The 26,283-nt window shown below is 39.3% G+C and overlaps 1 protein-coding gene across 3 annotated transcripts in view; it reads right to left on the reverse strand.

Annotated features, from left to right (window-relative positions):
• The window catches only part of fhod1 (formin homology 2 domain containing 1), a 313,847-nt gene that overhangs the window by 47,832 nt on the left and 239,732 nt on the right, over nt 1-26,283 (reverse strand). The window contains exons 11-14 of one of the 3 annotated variants that reach the window (XM_043707126.1): nt 6,071-6,175; nt 4,575-4,682; nt 1,504-1,551; nt 519-625 (exon numbers count right to left, since the gene is read on the reverse strand). In XM_043707126.1, the coding sequence (XP_043563061.1) occupies nt 519-625; nt 1,504-1,551; nt 4,575-4,682; nt 6,071-6,175 (368 nt within the window). The remainder of the gene's footprint in view (nt 1-518; nt 626-1,503; nt 1,552-4,574; nt 4,683-6,070; nt 6,176-26,283) is intronic. The other 2 variants (XM_043707128.1, XM_043707127.1) reach the window with 2 other exon arrangements.

Genomic DNA, 26,283 nt, shown 5'->3' on the forward strand with positions numbered 1-26,283 from the left:
CAGTTAACACAGTACTGCAGTTGGAAATTGTGACAAAACTGAGCAGTGTTCTGTTCAGACCACATCCTGAGTGTTGTGTCCAGTTCTGATCACTGAGGCACTAGCAGCCTTCCAATGACCAAAGGCAGTGCATGATAGATTACAACTGTCTGAGTTGTGAGGAAAGCCTGTAGAAACGTTGGCATTTCATCATGGAAAGTAGCTAACTGAGAATAACATCCGAGAGTATATCAGACAGAGGGAGGCAAGGAAAAGAGTCATGTGGAATGTGGATCAATATCAGCAAAGTAAAAGGAAGCAAGTTTTAAAAGGTAACTTTTTTAGAATGAATATTTGGAGACTGCCCGTGTGATGAGCATAAACAATGCTTGGAATGACTTCTGAGCAGGATGAAGACATAAACAATATGAGCCTTTAAGTAACAAAAGGATGTGTCTATGGGGCAAGTGCATTAAAATGGGCTGAACGGTCCTCCTCATTCTTAATTATGTTATGAAAGATCAGCGCAACCAACTTACCATCAGGAGGTCTGTCTGTGGGTATGGAGGTAAAGTCTCTGGAAAAACGCGACTTGCTTAAATTCCTCTCTCTTTGCGTGGCAACAAGATTTTCTAAAAAGCGATTTCTGTAAAAGTTACAGCAGAATCTCAGCATTTCACATTAGGCAATCCCACAAACCATTTCCAACAATGGGGGCACAAGTGACGTTCCAACTAACTGATTTTCCACAGCACACCACAGCTGAACATGCAGTTAAGCACACCGATCACTGCCCACAGTAAAGCAGAGTTTTTGCAGACATTTCAAATCCCAAAGCACATTTCAAATCCCAATACTCTTGCCCTGCTTTATTACTTCAGGAGCAAATAGATTTAAAAAGGCAAAAATCAATCCAAATCAAACTCTGGTTGATTCATCTCATGGAAGAAAACTATCACCCAATTCCCAAGAAAACAAGATAATAGTAAACATCATTCTCCTCTCACCCAGCACCATGGCACCAAGCACTAATGCATCATTCCAAATGTCTCTTACTATAGGCCTGTACACTTCTAAATTACAAACAGTCCAGTCACTCAATTGCCTATGGGTTCTTAAATGATGAAACAAGAACTGATATTCAATTTGCAAGTATTTCAGTCAAGGTGATTAATTGATACTTTAAATATTAATTGGAACATAATTTAATTACGGCAGAGTTTTTCTTTGAAAATAAAAGCTCAAAAATGGCCTTTTGTTTAACACAATGTTGAGATTATAGCTGGATTCAGATACAAACCACCAACAAAAGCTGAGGAAAGGTTGGTGAGCTATTCATGAGATGCATTGCCATGACTCTAATAGTTCAAGATCAGGTCAAATGTCCCCACATCCTCTCATCTTGTACAGGCCTATAATAAAGATAGACTTCAAACTTAGTACCTGGAACAAAATGGAAAGATCACAAAGAAAACCCAGTCCAGATCACAAAGTTGAAATTTCCATTCCAAACCTAATACTTACTCATACTTTCTCAGAACTGGTTTATCACTAACAGCAACTTTCTCAGCCCTGAGAAAAAGATCAATTTCAGTATAACAACTTGCATTTAAATTGTACCTTTAACCTTGTGAAACATGCCAAAACACTTGAGTGTTAGCAAACAATGATTGGCACCAAGCCATTTATGAAGTTATCTATGTAGATGACCAGACATTTGGTCAAAGAAGTGGGTTTGGGAGTGATTTAAAATGAGGAAAGAGATTTAGGGAGATGGGAGGGAACTCCAGAACTCTGGAACCAGAATTCAAGGAGCGCAGAAATCTCTGAAGGTCATAGACCTAAGAGGATACAAAGATAGGCACGGGCAAGGTCATGAGGGAAGTTGAAAGGAAGGATGAGTATTTAGAAACTAAGATGTAGTGAGCAGAGATGTGAGGGATAAATCATCATAACTTGTTATGCATGGGAAGTTCATAAGTCATTGGAGGTGTTGGAAAAGAAACAGATTTTATAATTTCAGATTGAAATAGCTGATAACTCAATCATTGTAACATTACATACAAAGTCCTATGTGGTTCTTAAAGACACAGCTATTGTTGTGACAATTGTACACTAGTGGTTTATCTAGCAAACCATTCTTGAGAAAATGCGACATAACTTTTGTTTTATGGGTAAAGACCTCAACCTTCAAAAATGTCTGATCAAAAAGAACTGTCGGTTGTACATCTGTATCTCTACCTGATATGCTCATATATACAAGACATTCACTTGAAGTTTTCAAATCTCTGCCAACAACCATCTACCTTCTTGACAAGAATCTTGACTGAATGAGATTGGGTTTGTCTGTCTGAGAAAATCATGGATGAAATAGGTCTTTACGTCTCATTGCTGGAGTGCCAAAAGACATCCTGTGCACCTCGCCAAATATCGCTTCTTATTTCTCAGTTCATTTTCTTTCTGACTACTTGATCAAGCGGAATCCAATGGGGTACAAACTGTGTCCTATTCAAACCTGAACTGTTTGCCCATCTCTGCCTTTGGCCCATTAGCAATGCCACGACTTCCCACAACATGCATACCTTCTTCAATCACTTTCGTAGCCCATCATTGAAACTTTGATGTACATCTTTTTCATTCCAGGCTTGAATTTGCCAAAATCCATCTATTAGTTCCTTGAACCATATTCTGTGAAACCCCAAGTCACCCAGAACGCTGCTTCCTTAACCCTCGCTATTTCTCAGGTCTGCTCCCTTATCATTCTTGTGTTCACCTCATTTGCACTATTACTGCAGAACACGGAGTGAGATATTTATTTCTGATTTCCGTAAGTTTATATACTATGATACTTGTGATACCATGGTCTTTCTTACTTCATAACACTGAAAAGGGGAAGGGAAGATGCTGAAAAAACTGAGTAAACTTTCAATACAAGTATTTCATACTTTACAGAACAAAATAATTGTCTCATTACAAATTGACAGGTCTATTTAAGTCAATTTCATTGCCCATCATGGGAGGTATCAAGTGTTCAGTCTGCACGACTGTCTGATAACATTATTTGAACTGGAGGAAAAGTTAAAGAAAATGACAGTCTGATTTTAGTTAGTGGGGAGAGTGGATTCAATGCAGTGGAAGATTCATATGGAAACAATACATTGTAGGCAAAAGTAAGGACACGGAAACCATCAAGTGAGAAATTAGTTTGACAGTACTTTAAGAACTGAATTGATTTTTAAAACTACAAACAGAGAAAAAGTGGCATTTAAATCAATATTCAAGCTTGAATTCCATGTAAATGGAAAACAATCCACAGGAATGTACAGCATTTGGAGTGGTAGATGAAACTATGAACTGAATTAAACAACTACCAATTACTTTTCTGTGATGTGAGGAAGCTCAGAAAAATAACAACTTTATAAAACACCTTGAACATAATAAAGCATTCAGCACAGGAGTGTTAACAAACTCTCAAAGTGCGGAACTGATAAATCAGTGCAGCCATAATGATCTTTCCTGATAAGGATTCCCTCCAATGATGAATGGTATTCTGCTGTTTAATTAATATCTCTAATTTTGATCCTACACATATGGAAGAACAATTTACTATCAGAATGATCAACCAATACAGTACAATATAAATAACCAAGGAAACATCACAGTGGCTTTGTCTACCAGGATAATGTGAAATAGGGCAATATCCTTTAGAAGGTTTCATCCTACAGAAAGTGCTGGCTCTGCCAGGCAGTCGGGATGGCAGATAATAGACTGACTTCTCAGCACTCCAGAACTTGAGTATTACTAAACAGACAAATATATTGCCCAAGCTTTTCATCTTGCACTCATCAGGTCAAACACAAAAGCCAGTTCACACTGTGACTATGCAGTGGCTACTAACAGGATGCTGCCGTCAGTCCAAAAAAATGTTTTTACTGTGTATGAATTTCAGTGCTTGTGCAATGTCAAATGTCCCAACAATCAGCTGATCAAATCGAATGGCATTTTTCTTTGGCTGTTCATTACGGACAGAGGATAGATAGTACTCAGGCAGCCTGTGCTTACAAAACCCAAAATGAAATCTCTCCTGTTAGATGTGAATCTGTGTTTGGGCAGCAATTGCTGAACAATCCTGAGCTACACTAATAACCAATTTAAAATTATTAGTTGAGCTCATAACATGGCTTTAAGACAGTTACTAGAAGTGACATACATGAATATGCAGAAACCTTGTTCTGTCCAAATAAAAGGAATATGTTCAAGCCTTATGCTTCTTTTCAATTATACAGGAGTTTAGAAGTCAACAGTTCCCCACTACCATCTCCGTGGCAATATCTTGGCCAATCAGAATCAACTTACCAACCAACTAGTTACCTCTTCTGGAGTATAAATTACTGTAACATAAACTTAATTTTCATGCATTTGTCCTCAAATTCACAAGATGAAAAGCTCAAGTAATATGGCTGCCTTTTCAGCAATGATGGAATTGTGGTTATTCAGAGTTCCAAATTTACTTGCTGCATTATACACTTGTTACAAAAACAACTTGTGCTTACTAACCACAGATAATCAAATTCTCTTTCACTGCTCTGACTTACTTGAAAATGCTTTTTTCTCCAGGGCTTGTTTTCATTGCTTTCTCCTCTGAAGGTGTGTTCAGCAGATCTGGCTTGCTAAACGATGAATACAATTTTCTGGGTGGAAGGCTGTAGACAGACAGAAGATCATTTAGGGAAAAAAAACAATCAGCACACTGTAACAAATGTTTGCTTAAAAACGAAGCAAAGTGCATAATATCTGCCAGTGTTTTCACAGAGAAGCCCCACAGCGATCTCACCAGTCCTGCTGAATCTCGAAAATGAGCCAATGTCATCAGTGTCTGCAGACTAAACATCTTCCTGCCAGTTACCAATCTTCAGTATCAGGCTGATACCCTCTGAATCATTGGGATGTTGCAACACTGAGGAATTGATTCTCTTTCATGAAGCAAAGCAATTCATATACCATCAATGCATATTTATATGTAAGTTTTGAATAGCCACGTCAAGAATAATTGCATTGTAATATGTTAGGATAAAAACCCCTGCAATATACTTTAACCGTTAAACACAAGTTTCAGAAATTGGTGATATTGCATTTAGCAAGACCTGACTGATACAGTTATTGAGAAACACCAATTAAATGTCTAAAGGATGCTTTTTGTCATTTTGGAGAGAAACGTTTTGAGTGGAAATATTCTGATTGAGCAACTCAGAAAATCAACTGAACAACAATATCCAAAATAGGTCTCATAAGTTAACTTGTAGTCAAATGTACTTTAAATAAATGTTGGAATCTTATAAAAGGATAATAAATTTCAGAGTTTTGAAGCTCACAATTATACTGAGAGAAAAATGTCAAAGAACTATTTTGTATTTAGAGAATATTTTTGCTACAAATTTTGACCAAAGGAATTTTATTACCACATATCAAACTCAGAAAAATAACAAGGTTTAAAATTTCCCTTCTATCTCATGGATAGGGTAGTTTCCTTCTAATTGTAATACAGTAAGTGTTCCCAATGCCTCAGCAAGGTTGCCACGTTGAACATATAGAGGTTAAGTGGTTAATACTTTCATATGCGCATCTATTATCAGCACTGTGCCATTCACTGAGCAGGGAGAACAGTACAGATGTGATGATGGGGAGAAACAGTTCATGAAACCACCTGGAATGAGGGATTCAAATCCTGAGTTCCTGGAAAACCACAGGAAATGTCATTGAAACAACCTTCCGTCAAAACCTATCCCAGTAAAGAACTTTAAGAAATAGAACTATTTCGAAGCATTTGATAGGGAATATCTAAATTCAGTTCATTAAAAACCTCAGGTCTCTCTCTTTTTCACACTTTAAAATCTTTGCACTTACTGACATGAGGACTGCTAATTAGCTGTTTAAAACAAGAATCATACTTTGAGCCCGTTACTGCTGGTACATACTATTTTTTGGAATATAAAACTCATTTCTGGAATTTACAGAACTTCCTGAATTCACTTTTTGTCTGAAAGCTAGACCTTGAAAATGTCCTTACTGCCAATACAAATGTAACACCAACCTGGGGAGGTTCAGGGAGCTCTCATCTGATGCTTGGTTAACAAGGTTAGGTCTTGATGGAAAGGTGAAAGAGGTTACTGCATAGTAGCTGGTGTAGGAATGAGCCCTAATAAAAGGACCAGAGAGGTAAGAAAATAAACTGGCAAACAGCAACTGGAGAAAGTCATCCACCAAACAGGTTGTGCACTATTCGTAAAAACAGCATGCGAAACAAGTTGTTAAATAGCTCAATAAAAGCATGAAAGTGGGACAATTGATATACTTCAGTGTTGCAAAGAACCTACATTTCATGCAGACTGAAAATATTAAGATAGGCAGCTAAGGACAAGTAATTAATCTTCTGAAAGCTAGTAGAGAAGTGAGAGACAATTCCTTCATACCAGCAACAGTAAAATCAATGTTAAGGTACAAGCAGAAACACTTTTGTACGATCCATTGGTATGGAGTTAGATTAAAGAGCACCTGATTTTTGAAAGATTCACAATAAAAGGTGGGATTTCCTTGTTGGTTGATCTCAAAGCAGATTAACATACATGAAAGCACTTCATCAGAAAATCACAGATGCTCAATTTTCTCCCTGTTAACTGGTCAGAATCTCCTCACAATTTCCAAACCAATGTATTCTGTAAACAGCTGTACCTTCCTGTTGAATAAACCCAACCAATCTCAAGAGATAAAAGCTATCATCCTCACCAATAATGTTGAGTGTACTTTTGCAAGGGAGTGTCTTAACATATTTTAATCTTTTTGTGAGCACGGAGATCACTTTAAAGAGCCTTTTAATGTTTATTTTGACATAGGCCACAGTTTAAGGATAGGGATTGAGGAAATTTAGGACTGAGATGAGGGGAAATAGCTGTATGATAAGTAGGATTCTCTGTCACAGAAAGTGACTGAGGCAAAAACTTTAATTGCTTTCAAGAAGGTATAATTCTTAAAGCTAAAGGGATCAAAGGGTATGAGGAGAGAGTGGGGTCAGGGGACTGAGATGGTCAGCCATGATTATATTGAATGGCGGAGTAACTTTGAATAGTCAGATGGATTATTCCTACTCTTATTTTCTGTTTCAAATATTCCACTGTAAGGAACCAATAGGGAGTTATTTTCATATTTCCAACTCTGAGTGATGCAGTGCACTGATGAACGGGCAAGGAATGTTGCTTACACTAATCGGATATGAGCATCCCCAGCTTAATGTCAGCCTAGAAATCAGAGTGGAGCATTTGTCTTCACTTGTAAGACTGGAGGAGAATCATAGTCATACAGCACAGAAACAGACCCTTAGGTCCAAAAAGTCCATGCCTAGCATAATCCCAAGCTGAACTAGTCCCACCTGCCTGCACCTAGCCCATATCTCTCCAAGCCATTCCTATTCATGTACTTATCCAAGTGTCTTTTAAATACACCACTATAAACACCGGAGAAAACATCAAAGAAGCGCTTCGCAGGAGGCTCCCAAGCACTGATGATGTCGCCTAGCCAGGGGACGAAACGTTTGCAACAAAAACTTCCAGCTCGGCGAACAGAACCACAACAACGAGCACAAACTTTGTCTTTTAAATGTCATAACTGTGCCAACATCTACCATTTTCTCAGGAAGTTCATTGCACATATAAACCTCCCTCTGTGTAAAAATAATGCCACTCGTGTTTTTTAAATCTTTCTCCTCTCACCTTACAAATGTGCTCCCTAGTCTTGAAATCCTTCCTCCTAGGGAAAAGACACCTACCATTAACTCAATCTATATCCCTCATGATGTTACAAACCTCTATAAAGGTCACCTCTCAACTCCCTATGCTCCAGAGAAAAAAAACTCCCAAACTACCTACCTTTCTTTACAACTCAAACCCTCCATACCCAGCAACATGCGAGTAAATCTGTTCCGAAACCTCTTCAGTTTAATAATATCCTTCCTGTAACAGGGCGACTAGAACAGGACACAGTATTCCAGAAGAGGCTTCATCAATGACTTGCACAACTTCAACATAACATCCCAACCCCTATACTCAAAGTCTGAACAATGAAAGGAAGCATGCTAAACGTCCATTTTAATCACAGCCTGGAAAGATAACAAAGAACTGCAGATCAGAAACAAAATCAGAAACTACTGGAGAAACTCAGCAAATTTTCTCTTCAGAGATACTGCTCCTGAATTTCTCTAGAAACCCTGCAACAAAGGACCCAGAGACAAGAACGCCAACACCAGTCAAAGTCTTGCTGCAAGATTAGCTGATATACTTCTATCACCTGAGTTCATTAACAAACTGCCGGTGACTCTACAGACATCAGTAAGATTCATTTAATACTGATAGGCAAGCTTGTTGTGATACTAACAAGGTGTATGTTTGTACAGCATAATTGGATACACAGATCATTTACTATATACAGTGGGTAATTAACATTTAACCTTGCTATAGTTTAGCAGCAGGTAGATCACAAAGTAATAATATGTATGGAAAATCTGCTATTTGAGACTGAAAATAATGTTGGTGAAGGAAGAGCTGGCAATACCTTTATTGGTCAGAGTTAAAAATCACATAACACCAGGTTATAGTCCAACAGGTTTAATTGGAAGCACGCTAGCTTTCGGAGCGACGCTCCTTCATCAGGTGATAGTGGAGGGCTCAATCGTAACACAGAATTTATAGCAAAAATTTGCAGTGTGATGTAACTGAAATTATACATTGAAAAATTGATTGTCTGTTAAGCCTTTCATCTGTTAGAATACTGTTAGAATATTGGTCAGAGTATTGAGTATAGGAGTTGGGAGGACATGTTACAGCTGTACAAGACATTGTTTTGGCCACTTTTGGAATATTGCGTGCAATTCTGATCTCCTTCCTATCGGAAAGATGTTGTGAAACTTGAAAGGGTTCAGTAAAGATTTACAAGGATGTTGCCAGGGTTGGAGGATTTGAGCTATAGGGAGAGGTTGCATAGACTAGGGCTGTTTTCCCTGGAGCGTCGGAGGCTGAGGGGTGATTTTATAGAGGTTTATAAAATCATGAGGCGTATGGATAGGATAAATAGACAAAGTCTGGGGTCAGGGAGTCCAGAACTGTAGGGCATAGATTTAGGGTGAGAGGGGATAGATATAAAAGAGACCTAAGGGGCAACTTTTCACACAGAGGGTGGTACGTGTATGGAATGAGCTGCCAGAGCAAGTGGTGGAGGCTAGTATAATTGCAACATTTAAAATGCATTTGGACGGTATAAGAATAGGAAGGGTTTGGAGGGATATGGGCCGGGTGCTGGCAAGTGGTACTAGATTGAGTTGGGATAGCTAGTCAGTCTGGATGAGTTGGACCGAAGGGTCTGTTTCCATGCTGTACATCTCTATGACTCTATCTATCCAATACCTATGAAGACGCAGAAGCCAGGAACACCACGTTATACCTCCTCTACAAGTGTATAAATCTTAGATGTTGTTTGAGTGTATCCTAGATGACAAACGACCTGCATCTGCCTGCAGCAGATGAGCTGCAGATAGAGTCTTGGCAGAGAACCATACTATTACAGAGGTGTTATGGCATAGGAGGAGGCCATTCCACCCATTGTGCCTGTACCGGATCGTTAAAACAACAGCATTGCCAATTTTTGGTTTCACCACACTACCCATTCATTCCAGATTATTTTTATCCATATGCCCTCTTGAATGTCTCCGTTGAACATTTCCAGGGAGTGCATTCATCTCCCTAACTACTCTGTGTTAGGTGGAGTGAAAGAGCTGTGTGAAAGAGCTTTTCATCACTTGGTCCTTGCTTCGTTTGCAGATCACTTTAAATCAATACATTCTTGTTCAAATTTCTTTTACGAGTGGGTACAGTTTATCCAAATCCAATCTATTCAGCCTCCCCATGATTTGAATACCTGTCTCCTTTCAGCCTTGTTCCCTCCAAGGAGACAAGTCCCAACTTCCTCAATCTATCCTCGTAACTGAAGTTCCTCATCCCTGGAACCATTCTTGTCAATCACTTCCACACACTCTTCAAGGAGTTCACATCTTTCCGATAATGTGGCACCCAGAACTGCACATAATGTTCCGTGGAGGTCTAAGACGTTAGTTTATGAGTTCAACATCACCTTCTTGCTGTTGTAATTTATTCCCTTATTAATAAGGTTGAAGGTACTGTATGCTCTACTTACCACTCTCTGTGTCTTCCATCCGTTGACTCTACTTATACTATCCGCTACCTCAGAAAAGCAAGAAAACATAATCAAAGACTCCTCTCATCCCACTATGGTCCACTGAGAAGATATAAAATTTTCTTCTCTGCTGCTACCAGACTTTTGAAAGGACCTCTCAAATGTTAATTCTGATCTCTCTCTCTACACCTTCTTTCAGCTGTAACACTGCATTCTGCACTCTGTTCTGCTACCCTGATGCACTTTGTTCATACAGTCTGCCTATAAAGTATACAAAACAACACTTCCAATTTATTTATTATTGTCGCATGTACTAAGATACAGTCAACAAATCAATATCTGTCCTGAAACTTCCAATAATCTATACCCATAAACATTTTAGAATTGTACCTCCTCTTATACATTACCTTTCAATGTTCTTCCTATCAAAGTGCATCACCTCACACTTTCCTGCATTGAACCTCATCTACCACCTATCCACCCATTCCACCAACTTGTCAATGATCTTTTGGAGTTTCACACTATCCTCTTTGCAGTTTACAGTCCTTCCAAGTTTCATGTCATTTGCAGACTTTGAAATTGTCCCCTGCACACCAAGTCCCAGATCATTAATATACATCAGGAAATGCAAGCATCCCAATATCGACCCAAGGGGCACACCACTACAAACCTTCCTCCAGCCTGTAAAGTATCTATTGACTATTACTGTCTGTTTGCCATCACTCAGCTAATTTAACATCCATGCTGCTACTGTCTATTTTATACCATGACCTATAACCTCCCTCACAAGTCTGTTGTGCAGCACTGTATCAAAAACCTTGTGAAAGTCCACTAAATCAAATCAACAGTCTTCCCTTCATCGAGTCTTTCTGCTACCACTCCCAAAAGACTTCAGCAAGTTAGTTAAACATAAATTTTCCTTTAGAAATCCATACTGTCTCTTCCTATTCGAATCCAACTTTTCCCATGTAACTGCTAATTCGATCCTGAATCATTGTCTCGAAGCTTCCCAATCACTGAAATTAAACTGACTCATTTCTTTTTGTTGAACCTATCCTTACAGCCATTGTTGAACAAGGGCATAATGTTGCAATTTTCCACTCTTTTGGTATCTCCCCAAAGACTGAAAGATCATAGCCAGTGCCACCAGCATTTCCACACTCGCCTCCTTTAAAGTCATGGGATGCCTCTCATCAAATCCAGGTGCCGTGTCAACTTTAAAGAACCAACAGTCCATTCAACAATTCTGCTTGATCAATTTTGAGACCTTCCAGTGACCGAGTTCCCTCCTCCAGCACCATGGACTGAGTTGCTTCACATGCAAACATCTGCAGGTCCAATAACAAAGACCCACTTCTTGGTAAAATGTACATGGAGAATTTGTTTTTTTTAAATTGCCTCTTGTTTGCTGCTGCCATATTAGATTAACTGCATATGCCCACTTGATATCCATCAACACAAAGGTGGGTTCTCCTAATACCAACATTGGTATTACGTGCCCGTTGTTTACTGAGTTTGCTACACAGCTCACCACTTTCCTCCCAACTCTCAGTATTCCACTCACCATCCCCTCACAACCCCTCATCGCTCGACTCACCATCTGCCTCCCATCTCGTCATTTCCTCATCCCCTCACTACCTCCTTTCTGGCACCTCTCCCAATCACTTGTTACCATACTCACTGTCTCCCTCCTACCCATCTCTGCTCTACGTCCACCATCTGACTAACAAAACCTAGCCCAACCCATCAGTGCAACATACAATGTCAATTAGTGGCAGTTCTTCAGAAAAGCCTTGTTCCAATGGATCTATACTATAAATTGTATTGTACTGCTGCTTCTGAAAAGTAAACCATTTTGATCGCCTACCTGCTTTATGATATAGAGGTGCCAGTGTTGGACTGGAGTGGACAAAGTTAGTAGTCACATGACACCAGATTATAGGCTAACAGGTTTATTTGAAATCACAAGCTATTGGAGTGCTGCTGCTTTGTCAGGTGAAGTGACAAACGAGCAGCGCTTTGAAAGCTTGTGATTTCAAATAAACCTGTTGGACCATAACCTGGTGTCATGTGGCTTTTGATTTTGGTTTTTGAGGATGAACATTGTCTCAACAGTTCTCAATAATGCCAGAGTTGCCAACTTTCAGATGAGATATTAAATCACGATTCCATCTGCCCTTAGGTGGACAAATGATCCTTTGGAACCATTTCGAAGATGACCAGAGGAGTTCTCTCTCGTGTTCTGGTCAATGTTGCTCCTTCAAGCAATGTCACTATCTAATCTTTAATCATACTGTTTGGACCTTGCTGTGCATAACATTATTGCTAGAATTCCAATTTAAAAGTGCTGATTTGGCTGTGAAGCACTTTGCAATGAGCTGAGGTGAACGGTGATATCTGAGTGCAAGTCTTTCTTTCTTATTGTGTCAGTGTGTAAACCACTACTATCTTCCCTGGGTGGAAATAACCAACTGATTTCTAACAATAAGCGTTAACTGTTGAATCAAGCAAACATCTAAACAAAGGCCTACATTTCTTTTTGACCCGTGTTGAAACAATCCAGCCTTTAGTTTCTATAGTGATTATGTTGAAACTTCAGCCAATCACAGACACTATTTTTCCTTGAAGGTATTTACTTGTTGCAGGGGAGAATTTGATATGCCTGCATTAAATTTGCTGACTGCATGTCCACTTCCTACAGTCTTTGACTGCAGGAAATGAATAGCACAGTGACTGCAGACTGAGAGGTTAACACATGCTGCTTCCATATCTAAATCATTGACACAGTGCAAATGGAAAGTACAGCTAGTCATCCTAGCAACATAAACATTGGCACTTTGAGTTGATTTATTCCTGTCATGTGCACTGAGGTACAGTGAAAAGTGTGGTCTTACATGTTTCATAATCAAATCCTACTATACAATGGCATTAGGGTAACAGAACAGAGCGCAGGATACAATGTTCCAGCTGCTGAGAAGGTGCAGAGAGAGATCAACACTAATATTAAAGAGGTCCTTTCAAAAGTCTGATAATAGCAGGGAAGAAGCTGTTCCTGAATCTGTTTGTATGTGTATGCCTGAACGAGTTCACTTCTCATTTTCCTAAACATTAGAGAATGAAGACCCAGTCTATTTAATCTGTCCCCATAAGACCATTCCTCCACCCTATAAATTTGGTGAACTTTTGTCACACTCCCCCCATGGCATGTACATATTTTCATAGATAAGAGATCAAAACTGCACTCAATATTCCAGGCATGGTAGCTCCAAGGCTCCATATAAATGCAGAAAGACATCTTTACTTTCATTCACAAATCCTCTTGTAATAAAAGCCCAGATATTACTTGCCTTCTTTCTCTCTTGCTGCAACTAACTTTCAGTGATTCATGAAAAAAGACACCCATTTTTCTTTCAGGACAAAGGGAGCTAGTTCATCCTATTTACACATTTCATAACATTCTTTGGTTTTGCATTATCTGTTCGCATGTTTTTAATGGGAGGAACACACAATAGCCACGTAGAGAAACAAGTTAAAAAAAAATGTATGCACATCAGATATATGTCATCGTGTTAACTAGACCTTAAAAAGCCTAATTTTATATTGGATATAAATAACCAACACGAGAATCTCAGACAATTCAGGCCTGTTGTCAATTTATTTGTGCAATTGGTAAGTGTTGATTCTAGCTCAAGTTTATCTTTTCAGAAGTGATGATTTTTGATTTAAGAAATTGATTCAGTTTTATTATCACAAATAACGTACAGGATTTCTAATATCAAAAGAAGTTAATTATTTCTTATCATGATCTGCCCAGATTTCAAAAATAACTTAATTGCAAAGGACTTGAAAATTTAAATCAAAATTGCAAGGATCCTGATTTACTATATCCCCTTTCAGCATAGTATGGTGGAAGACAGAGTGAATTTTCTCCATTTGGCAATGCAAAGGCATTAGTGAAGTGCGCAGGCAAGAGGCTCAAGGTTATTAGAACATAGAACATAGAAAAGTACAGCACAGAACAGGCCCACAATGTTGTGTTATTCTTGGAAGTTGGAAGAGCTGGATGAAAGAAAGCTTGGATCTAACGAGCTGTTGTATGTGACAAATACATAATCTAGCATTTGTCCTGGTGTCCAGGCCAACATCTCCCCCTCAACTAAGATCCAAAACTGATGTAATGTACAGTGATCTGATTGTTGTTTGTGGGAACTTTCTGTCAACTGTGACTTGGTGAGGTACTCTGGGACATTTTACTGTGTTAAAGTTATATTGGCACTGCAAGTTATTCTCGTGTCACAGCCAATTAAGCCACAGAGACAAATGACTGTGAAAAACAAATGCTCATCACCACCACCCCCACTAGAAAAGCACTCCTGTTTGATTTAAAAATCCACTTATCAAACCTCTGCTGATTTTTGTAACTATACCTACTGAGCCACCTACACAAAAGGATCCCAAGTTCATTTTCATTAATTTAAAACTGTCATGAACCTTATTTGTTCCCGTTTGCGTCTAATTTGACATGAGGGATAAATTCTGTTGCTTTGAGGTAAGTAGGTACTATAGATACTGTGTGTTGATGTAACAACCTCCATTAAGGTCAATTGATTTCATGCAATGGTGTAGAACAGATCATAATGAGCTTGTTGCTCATCTCTTCAATTAATACTTTGATTAAAGTCAACAGAATTAAAATTTAGGGAGATATGAAACAGACGGCTGATTTGCTGTCATCAATTTTACACCATCACAAAATTAAAATTACCTCCAGTGAATGAAAACCTGAAAAGCAAAACAGAAGAGGAAACTTCTCTCTTTCAAACACATTTTCACAAAATAGTCATCAATAGTAATTCACAGACTCAATAAAAATTGCAGTGAAACAGCCAACAACTAATTCTACCGGGAAGGCAAAGAATGTTACAGAAGGAGAGCACGAGGGGGCATAGCTTTAAATTGAGGGGTGATAGATATAGGACAAATGTCAGAGGTAGTTTCTTTACTCAGAGTAGTAAGGGTATGGAATGCTTTGCCTGCAACGGTAGTAGATTCGCCAACTTTTTGTACATTTAAGTCGTCATTGGACAAGCATATGGACGTACATGGAATAGTGTAGGTTAGATGGGCTTCAGATTGGTATGACAGGTCAGCGCAACATCGAGGGCTAAAGGGCCTGTACTGCAATGTAATGTTCTATGTTAAGGCAGAACTCCCAGCTTCTTTGTGGTGCCTTCATGATTTTCAACTTAAATGCCTTTTCTTATTCTATTACATTTGCAGATATGATTATGGACAATTAAAATGTAGGATGGCAGAAGTATACCCAACCAAAAGGAACAAGGTGATGGTACGCTGTTTTACACTTATATACTCTGGTCAATGCCAGTGTGTTGTACAACATTCAGATAGCACTGCTGCCTCACAGCACCAAGGATCCAGGTTCAATTCCACCCTTGGATGACTGTCTGTGTGGAGTTTGCGTGCTCTCATGTCTGTGTGGGTGCTCCAGTTTCCTCCTACAGTTCAAAGATGTGCAGGTTAGGTGGATTGGCCATGCTAAATTCCCCTGTAGTGTGCAGACTAGCTGGGTTAACCACGGGAAATGCAGGGTTATGCAGTTTGGATCGGGTGAGGGGAGGCAGGGATGGTCTGGATGGGATGCTGTTTGGAGAGTTGGTGTGGATTCGATGGGCCAAATAGCCTACTTCTACACTGTAGGCAATCTCTGATAATCTCTGGATGACAACATGATGAAATATTATCATTTCAGCCTGTCTTTAATTTTCCATGAAATATAACATGTTGTTAAAAAAACCCACTCCTAATCAAAAGTTTACACAATTACACAAATAGTAATTTAATATGACAGAATGTTTACTGCCTCAGGCACAAGTTAAATTGTTCAAGTATATAAGGAAGCTTTTAGTTTAGGAACATATACCCATCACTCAACCTTTTCCCAATAGAATACAAGGTGGTAAAATGCTTTGCTATCCTTAACTAGAAATGTAGAATATACCGCGTGCACCATATAAATGAGAAATATTCAGAAAACATGTTTTAAAAGGACGAGGTGATGATGAAATTGAAAGGGAGTGAAATGCACTTTGATTGACCTTCACAGTGATAATGAACCAACAGGAAAGAAGCACCTGTGTCCTAAGAAATTAATGAAGTTTCACAAGAGATGTTTGTACTGGTGCTTCTGAAAACAGTCCATACGGGAAAAGACTTAGTCTATGATAGTATTTTGTACAACATTCAAGATAATACACCGTGCTATACTGGGCTTAAAGTAAGCACTGAGATTGAAGAAAACCACATTGGCTCAGGCTATGCCAAAGCAGGGGTATCTAAAAGTGTGTCCTAATAGTTAAGCCTGCTTCCATACCCCCTCAGCTTCAAAAATGCTGCCCATTAGAATGAAAGAATGCTGAGCTGACAATGATTCAAAAACAGCAATGGTATATCTGGGACACTGTGGACAAAGGATAAAATGGTACATCTCTTTAATGAATGAGATTAACACGAAATCTAAAACTAAAGCGAGAAAAGACTGAGAAGGAGGGTGAATTAGAAAAGGTAAATTCAATGTTAAATCATATAAAGAAAGAAAAATTTAGAAAAGTGAAAGAATGGGTAAGGTGGATAAACAAATGACAGAAAGGAAAACGAACAACTTATTTCAAAGTTCAGTTTTAAAGATCATCAATCAACCTGAAGAAGGGAGACTCCACACTTTGTATCGTTTCCTTTCGAATCTAGAGATTCTGATTGTGATATTCATAAACAATGTCAACGTTAAAAATGGGACCGATACTAGGTCTAGATATTTTAAAATCAATTTGTTCAGACTTGTTATGACACAGCTCTGGAGCAGCTGGGAGCTGAATTTGGACCTTCCAGCTCAGAGATAGGAACACTACCATTGCACAACAACTGCCTCAATTACTAAGCATACCTTTGTCTGGTGAAGTTAATGTGTAAATCATGACAATCCTGGGGAGACTGGGAGATAAGGGGAAGATATGGTTTTCTTAGAACATAACAGTACTGGATGTGTAACCACACTACATGAACTGGAGTGATTCACTGTAATCCCAGGGAAACTTAGGAAGGAATGTATCGTAACCTTGCCAGAGATCCTCACAACAAATAAATTTTTAAAATTAAGAAATGATAAAGGAGTTCAAACTGGCCAGCAGATTATGACGATTCATAAATCATGAGATTTCTCTCCTTACCAAAGCTGACTAAATGAGGATGACTGTTCACACTTTGCAATCTTTTTCAAGAAATTCTAACCAAACATTAGTATTTACACAGTACCAAGTGCTTCACAAAAAAACAAATCAGAAATGATACTGAGCCAGAGAGGGAGATTAGGGAAGATGATCAGAAGTTTAGCTAAAGAAGGTTTCAGGCTGCCTTAGAGAAGCAAATTGAAATGGATGGGCTGGGAGGTACAAGGAGGTAATTTTAGACTGAGATAACTTAATGTTCTTTAAAACGTGCAAAATGTGTAAACGTTCAGAGAGACATGGGTATATCCCTACAAGAAAAGCAACATTTGTGTTCAGATACAGTAACCAATTAGGGAGACAAATGGTTATGTGGGCCCTTATTGCGAAGGGATTAAAACAGAATAATAAAGACATCTTGCTACAGTTATAAAAAGCTTTGGTCAGATCATATCTGAAAAGCATTGCACCATTTTTGTCGCCATTGTTTTATTTTATTCCCTTTGTAAATTTGCCGTGGAAATGGGACAGTAAACTGTACCTGTTTCTAAGATGACGGGTTTGACTGGTAATGAAGGGCTGAGTAAACTGTACTTAAACTGTGCGACATTTAGAACAATAGGAGGTGATCTCATTGAATAGTTTGAGATTCTAAAAGGGTTGGACAGGGTAGACACAGAGGCTGTTTCCACTGGCTGGGGCATCTGGAACATGGCAGCATTCTCTCAGGATTAGAGTTTTCATATTGCAGTAAGGAATTCCTTCACTCAAGCAAAGGTTGTGCATCTTTGGAACCCTCTATCCAAGGAGGTTATGGGTGCTCCATTTAATGCTGAGGTAGATGGGATTTTGATGTTTCCTGGAATCAAAATATATGGTGAGGGGGCAGGAATGTGAAGTTAAGGCTGAATATCAGCCACAATCATAATGAATGATGTAGTAGGCAAAAAGAGTCATACAGTCTACATCTGCCTCTATTTCCTTTGGTCTTTTGTTCACATATCCAGCACAGAATATTGTATATTGCTACCTGCACATTGAGATACTGATCTGGAATAGTTTGGGATATGGATTGCACACACACTATCCCCGAGTCTGCTTGTTCCTAATCTCCAAATAAGGCTCTCCAGCTCCTCGTGTCTGTAACGGTCCTTTGTTTACCTTGTGTGCATTGGTCATCTCATGTGATGTCAAAGACTTCTCTTTTCACATGCTCATTCTAGCCTTCATTCGAATGGATATCAGAGTTATGTGATCAGTACATGGCTTTTGTTATACCGCACGGAGCAGGCTGGTTGTTTCATCTACGCAGGAATGCTGAGAGGGGTGTGCATGTCATTTGGTAGATCCACTGTTACCAAGGACAGTTTTTGATGATGGATTTTAGCCTCGTTCCAAAGAGGCATTGTTTAAAAAAAACTGAAGTACTGCATACTACATAATGAGCAGGCAGACACTCCTATCTTGCTAATAACACACATACCTTAAACAGTTTTTAAATACACTTTATATGTACCACATCCATATTGTGCACATTATATAATACTATAATTGAGAATACCATGGTCCATTTGATAAGGGGTCCTTGAACTAAAAGGATTTGAAAGCAACTGACTTATAATGAAGGACTGAGGGTGCTCGGAGGAGTCGTCTGAAATTATGAAACAATAACTTTTAATTTCAGCATTATCCGAGTCCAGCAATAGCTTGGACAGACATGAAACCTGAATTGAGATCTCCAGATAGGAAGAAATGGTGCCATGTTACTTGCGTGTTTTCACATCGATTGTGTCCTCCTAATCAACATTAAATAACTTTCATCTTTTTGTAATCCGCATCCTCCATTCCTACGGGACTGTTGATATGATGTGGATTGGCAAGATACTGGTTCATAAACAGGAAAAGAAAACTTAGCACAGATGAATGGTCAGAGTCAATGTCAACGATGGGTCATGTTTTATCCGTAGAACACACTAAGACTATTCATGTTTAGTCCAAATGATATTGTAAACTGATTCATGATTCTCAAAAGATTGGTTGAGCATTTTGAATTTTAAACTGACAGTGGACAACTGGTCTCCCCTGTGTACAATGTACTTTCTAAAACACTGGCTCAATTAGATGTTTTAGATAATGTAAACAAACTGGAGCCAAGCATGGAGCTAAACGAGATGGGCAGATAGCTTGTGGGATAATGAGTAAAGTTCAATTAACTTCGATGAACTTATCACATTATAACTGGCAATTACTTTAATGGTGAGCACATAACAATACTCCGGCTCTAAAAGACTGGTTCCTTTTAGAGCACTGCAGATTAACAGCACAAAGTGATATTGCAATATACACATCATTCTCTGCTCAATGTAAAGTCCGTCAAATAACCAGGAGATGACTACTGAACTGAAGTGTTCCAAGGTGATAAGGAGCTCATTGACCCATCAGTTCTTTAATAATATTAAAAGAAAGAGCTGTGTTGCTTGGGAAATTTCCAACTTATTTTCAAACTGAAGACATTTTAAGACTTATAGAGTAAAACAGCAGTCAGCAAATAAGTGAAGTGGCGGGTAGGTCCCATTCAAACTGGTATTTCTACTGGTTCTGAAAGTCTGTGTTAAACAGTGGAGCTGTGCTGCAGATTTCAGATCAGCTCAGAGAGGAAATCACAAATCCATAACGTAACAGTGTTGGAAGCTAAAAAGACTGCTATCCCCAGATAGCACATTGTCAAGATTGAAAGCTATTGTAGGTTCTCTCTATTGGAAGCTGATGAATCCTTCAAGTGTTTTGAGTTTCATTATGGAGATGTTTTCAACAGGACGAACCTGTGAGGATGAACTATAACTGAGTGCTGCTGGGCCTTAATGACTGTCAGAAAAAAATGGACACATTCTATTTTAAAGTCACTGTCAAGACATAAAACGACTTCAATAATGATACAGTAGAGAAGAAAACATGGGAAAGAATGTCTGCACAAACAAGGAACAACAGTAGGCTACTCAGCTCTTCAAGCCTCTCCACCATTCAATAAGATCATGGCTGATCGGATTTCAACCTCAACTCTATATTCTCGATAACAATCCCCGACAATCTTTCATCTCCTTGGTAATCAAGGACCTTCTGACCTTTGCTTTAAAAACATTTAAAGATTCTGCTTCCGTGGTCTTTTGAGGAAGACTCTCAACCCCCCTACCCCCCCAAAAAAATTCTTTTTTTTAAAAAAGGGCACCTTCTTAGTTTTAAACTAGTCACCTCTGACTCTTAAAGCTTTGGGAAGCTTCTGGAATGGTTGAGGACTGTTCCAGAGGAAACAGCCTAGCTTATCCTCACAGGGCAATCCACTCAATCTAAACATTAGTCTAATAAACCTTTTCTGAACGGCTTCCAATGCATTAGCATTCTTCCACAAATACAGTCACCAATACAGTACACAGTATTCCACAAATGGTTTCATTAATGCCTTGTATAACTGAAGTATAACTTTCTGCTCTTGCATTCAATTCCCCTTGCAATAAAGCTTTACTGATTACTTGCTGAACCCACACGCTAACCTTCTGTGATTCATGCTCAAGGAAACCCAGATCTCACTGCATCTCAGAGCTTTGCAACTTCTTACCATTTGCATAATATGTTCACAGAGTCATCAGCATGGAAACAGACGCCTTGATCCAACTAGTCAACAATGACCATGTTTCCCAAACTAAACTAGTCCCACTTGCCTATGTTTGGCCCATTTCCCTATAAACCTTTCCTATTCATGCACTTATCCAAATGTCTTTTAAATGTTGGAACTGCACCTGCATCCATCACTTCCTCTGGAAGTTCACTCTGTGTGAAAAAAAAGTTGTCCACGTCATTTTTAAAAGTTGCTCCTCTCACCTTAAAAATATGCCCCCTAGTTTTGAACTGCCCCACCCTAGGGAAAAGACCCTCACACTTTTTTGTATTTTGCCAAAATGAACTATTTCACACATTCCTACATTGTATTCCGTTTGCCAAATATTTGCCCACTCACTTAAACTATTTATGTCCCTTCACAGCCTCGTTATGTCCTCTTTGCAATTCACTTGCCTACTTATCTTTGTGTCATCAGCAAATTTAGCTACCATTCCTTCAGTTCCTTCATTTAATCATTTATATAAATTGTAAGCTGGGGTCCCAGCACTGACCCCTGTGGTACACCACTCGTAACATTCTACCTGTCTAAAAAAAGACCCATTTATGCCTACTCTCTGCTTCATTTTAACAAGCCAATCTTTGACCCATGTCAATATATTAGTCTTTACACCACAAGCTTTTATTTCCTGCTGTAACCTTTGATATTGTACCTTATCAAATGCTGTGTGGAAATCCAAATTTAATACATACACTGATTCCCCTTTCTCTACAGCACAAATTACTTCCACAAGGAACCAATACATTAGTTAAACATGATTTATTTTCAACAAAGCCATGTTAGCTCTGCCTGAATACCTTGAACTTATCCAAGTGTCCTCTTATAACATCATTAATAATAAAAATCTTTAACAATATATTTAATATTTTCCCCATGAAGCTTGCTGGCCTGTAGTTTCCTCCTTTCTTGTATTCCCCTTTTTGAATAAAGGGAGTTACATTAGCTGTTTTCCAATCTAAAGGAACCTTGCCTGAATCTAATGAGTTTTGGTAAATGAAAACCAACACATCAACTATTTCATAGACCATAGAATTTCTAGTGTGGAAATAGGACCTTCGGTCCAATAAGTCCACACCGACCCTCCAAAGAGTAACCCACCCAGACCCATTGCCCTACCATATTACTCTACATTTACCCCTTACTAATGCACCTAACCTACACATTCCTGAAAACTATAGGCAATTTAGCATGGCCAATTCACATAACCTGCACATCTTTTGATTGTGGGAGAAAACCAGGGCACCCAGAGGAAACCCATGCAGACACGGGGACCTACACATCCCTGAACACTATAGGCAATTTAGCATGGCCAATTCACATAACCTGCACATCTTTTGATTGTGGGAGAAAACCCATGCAGACACGGGGAGAATGTGCAAACTCCACACAGACAGTCGCCTGAGACTGAAATCGAACCTGGGTTCCTGGTGCTGTGAGGCAGCAGTGCTAACCACTGAGTCACTGTGCCACCCACTAGACCCTTCTTTTAAGGGAGTAGGATGAAATCCGTAAGGACCTAGGACTTGCCAACTCAATGATTTACTCAGTGCTACTTCCCTGGTAATTATAATTTTCTTGAATTCCTCTTTCCTTGTATTTTCTGATTTACAGCTATTTCCAGGATGCTATTGGTGAAGACTGATAAAAAAAAGTTCAACTTGTCTGCTGTCTCTTTTTTCTTGATAACCAGTTCCTCCAGACTCATTCACTACAGGACCAGGACTATCTTTGTTAACACTTTTCTCTTTTAAACATCTGATGAAATGTTTCCTATTTGTTTTTACATATTTGGCTAACTTTCTCTCGTACTCTCATTTTTCCCTCCTTGTTAATCTTTTACGAATGTTTTGCTTTATTTATATATAATTATAATATATATACTGTCTAATCTTCTGACTTGCTACTTATCTTCACAGAATGATACGTCTTTTCTTTGAGTTTGACACGATCTTTGCCTTTTTTAAGTTAACCTCAAATAGCAGGTCTGTCCCTTAGAACTTTTCTTGTTTGTTGGAATGTACGTATTCTGTGCTATCCCCTTAAATGTTTGCCATTGCATCTCTATTGATCTATCCCCTAGACTGAATTGTAGCAGTGGATGAATTCACTTCTAGACATGGGCTCAAATCTGGTATGTTCTTTTGCTTAGCCCATTTCTCATCCAAAATATTAGCTCTAATCCGAGACTCGAGTGGCAATAATAACCAGAGCTCACAGTCAGAATCAGTCTGTATCTGCCAAAAATAATCCACCAGACTACCAATAAGCAATCTTAAATGTAGCAAAACAAGGCATCACAGAAATATTAGTGGTTACAGTCTCTGAGCTTTTACAGGAAGAAAGTCCTTTTATTTTCCAAAGGGATGGCCAATTTGAGAAACTTCTAAAATATATGAATGTTGACCACAAATGCTGATAGTTTAATAGTCTGATTGACCAAAGTGGGTTGGTGGGAGGGAGAGGGGAGCAGAAAGTTTCCATCCAATAGCATAATAACCTTTCTTTCCACATCCAATTGACAGTCTAAGCCTTCTTGACTTTTGTGGAGAGATTTAGTCCCCTCTTGTCTGGGCTGAATGAAGCTGTTACATGTTTGCCTTTATTCTTATTACTCCTGTATATTATTATCGATATTACAACTGAAGTCACCACTCAGACATGATGGGAAAGAAATAAGGAAGTAAATGGTGAGGAGTGGCAATGTTGCATGAGTCAAAGTTATTTTAGAAAGGCAAGATACCATTCCCTTCACCCCTTTTCCTGGTAACATGCAGTTGGGCCTGGTCCAACCTGTTGAACACTTCAGAGTGGTGACCCCGACGTGATGAAGACGGAGAAGTGATGGAAAGAGAGAAAAATAGAAACAACGGACAACTGACGTCTGATGACACACACATAGAAGAAAGTAAGTTTGTAGATTGAGCCAAAGTCCAACAAGAGTCAGGAAGCTGTAGGCTCCAGTCCCACTCAAGAGATCACAGCACACAATCAAGCACACTTCACATGAAGAAGCGAGGAGCATGTTGCATGAGAGATGTCATCTCTCGGATGGTTGCTAAAACAAAGCCTCCATCTACCCTCTCTGGCAGATATACAAGACCTCATGGCACAATGTGAACAACTGCATGAGGAATTTCCCCAGTGACCTGATCAACATTTATCCCTCAGCCACTACCAAAAGAGGATGATTTGATTCTCATTGTTGTCACCTTGCTCGTGAAAGTGATCTACTGTATTTCTTACAAAAGCAACTATTCTTCACGAGTGTTTGACTGAGTGTAACACTCTTATGGCATGTTCTCAGGCCATAAGAGGCAATGTATAATTGCACATCATCTTTTTCTTTGTTCACTACAGGAGAAAATTAATGACATAAGGAAGGAGCAGATGGTGAAACACTGCAGAACTATTTTGGCATTTTTGTGAAAATTGTGAAGGGGAATCAGTACTGAATGAGTTAATATTTTACTCAATTGGGTATAGCATCATGTTTCAACAACCAATCCTATAAACATGTGTGCTGGCCAGATATAATACTGTTAGACTTTCACGAAGGCTCCAGCTTTGTTTGGCACCACAGCAGTCTCCTGGTATTTATTTGCTCTTGGTGTTCAATCATTACTTACAACCTCACATATACACTTCTCAAAGTCAAGTCACAGGAACATTTGATTCTCTGCAGCAGCAACAAGTCTCCTCACCAACGTGTTACTATTTTTCACCACAAGGGGCAGAATCTTAGTGGGGTCTGAGCAATGTGGATCATGGCGAGATTCATGGCAAAATCAGACAGGAAGATCAGGAAGGCCAGTCTCAACATCAGGACCATCTCACTGTGCTGTTGTCCAATGGTGGGGTGATTCTGGATTCGTGGTGCTGGAAGAGCACAGCAGTTCAAGGGCTTTTGCCCGAAACGTCGATTTCGCTGCTTCTTGGATGCTGCCTGAACTGCTGTGCTCTTCCAGCACCACTAATCCAGAATCAGGTTTCCAGCATCTGCAGTCATTGTTTTTACCTCAATGGTGGGGTGAGGTTTTCATGAGTTGCCAATGAGAGGATCATAGCTTGTTAAATGCTTTATGATTGCCACTATTCACCTCATTAACATTCAACTTCTTATTTTACCACATGCATCACCCAAAACAAACGGCAAGGATCTCTCCATACTGGATACTGGGCACTGACATCTCAAAATCCATGGGCATCAGCTACATGCATCCTACATCCACTGACACTGACACTGACATCCAACATGTGCCAGTCCTCATGGTAATCTCAGATCCACCTGCAGGACAATTCTGCACGTCACTGCTGTACCAACCATCATCGTCATGCACTGTGCACTCAGGGACAAACACCCAGCTCATAGACAGGACCAAGTTGCATCTCTAGGCTCTCTGCTTGCTGTCATCGTGCTCACTCAATCTGAGCCAACCTTGGTGCCCACAGCGTCCCTGCCTTGCATATCCTTTCCTCAACTTTTTGTGATTTGCCTCTTCAACCTAGGCTCGCTGTACTTCTGTCTTGCCTTGCAGTTTAATGCAGACACAAAGCCAGGAAACCTGTCATGGTTTTCAGCAGTCCTCAGTCAAATGTTTGAGGAGGTAACAGGAATGACTGATGAGGGAATAGCAGTGAATATTGTCTACATGGACTTTGCTAAGGCACTAGATAAGGTACATCATAGCAGGCTGGGCCAGAGTTTCATGGGATCCAGGGTGAGCTGGCTAGATGGGTACAAACTAGCTTAGGCATAGAAGAGTCATACCAGACTTAAAATATTAACTCTGTTTCTCTCTCCATTGATGCTGTCAGACCTGCTGAGTTTCTCCAGCATTCTCATTGCTTGTTTCAGATTTCCAGAATCAATGGTATTTTGCCTTTACTAAAGAAAAACCCCCAATTGTTAAGATCTTTTAATTGTTACAGAACTGTTACTCCTGATCTTCTTTAGTTGTGTGGTTCAATGCCACCCTATGAGCTTGGGTTAGAGACAGAGTGAATAAGGAGAAGGAAAAGTCAAGAAATGTCTTCAAAATAATCCCATTTATTATACATAGAGTCATAAAGATATACAGCATGGAAACAGACCCTTCAGTCTAACTCATCCATGCCGACCAGATATCCTAAATTAATCTAGTCCCATTTGCCAGC

The sequence above is a fragment of the Chiloscyllium plagiosum genome, chromosome 17 (genome assembly GCF_004010195.1).
Source record: "Chiloscyllium plagiosum isolate BGI_BamShark_2017 chromosome 17, ASM401019v2, whole genome shotgun sequence".
NCBI classification, from domain to species: domain Eukaryota; kingdom Metazoa; phylum Chordata; class Chondrichthyes; order Orectolobiformes; family Hemiscylliidae; genus Chiloscyllium; species Chiloscyllium plagiosum.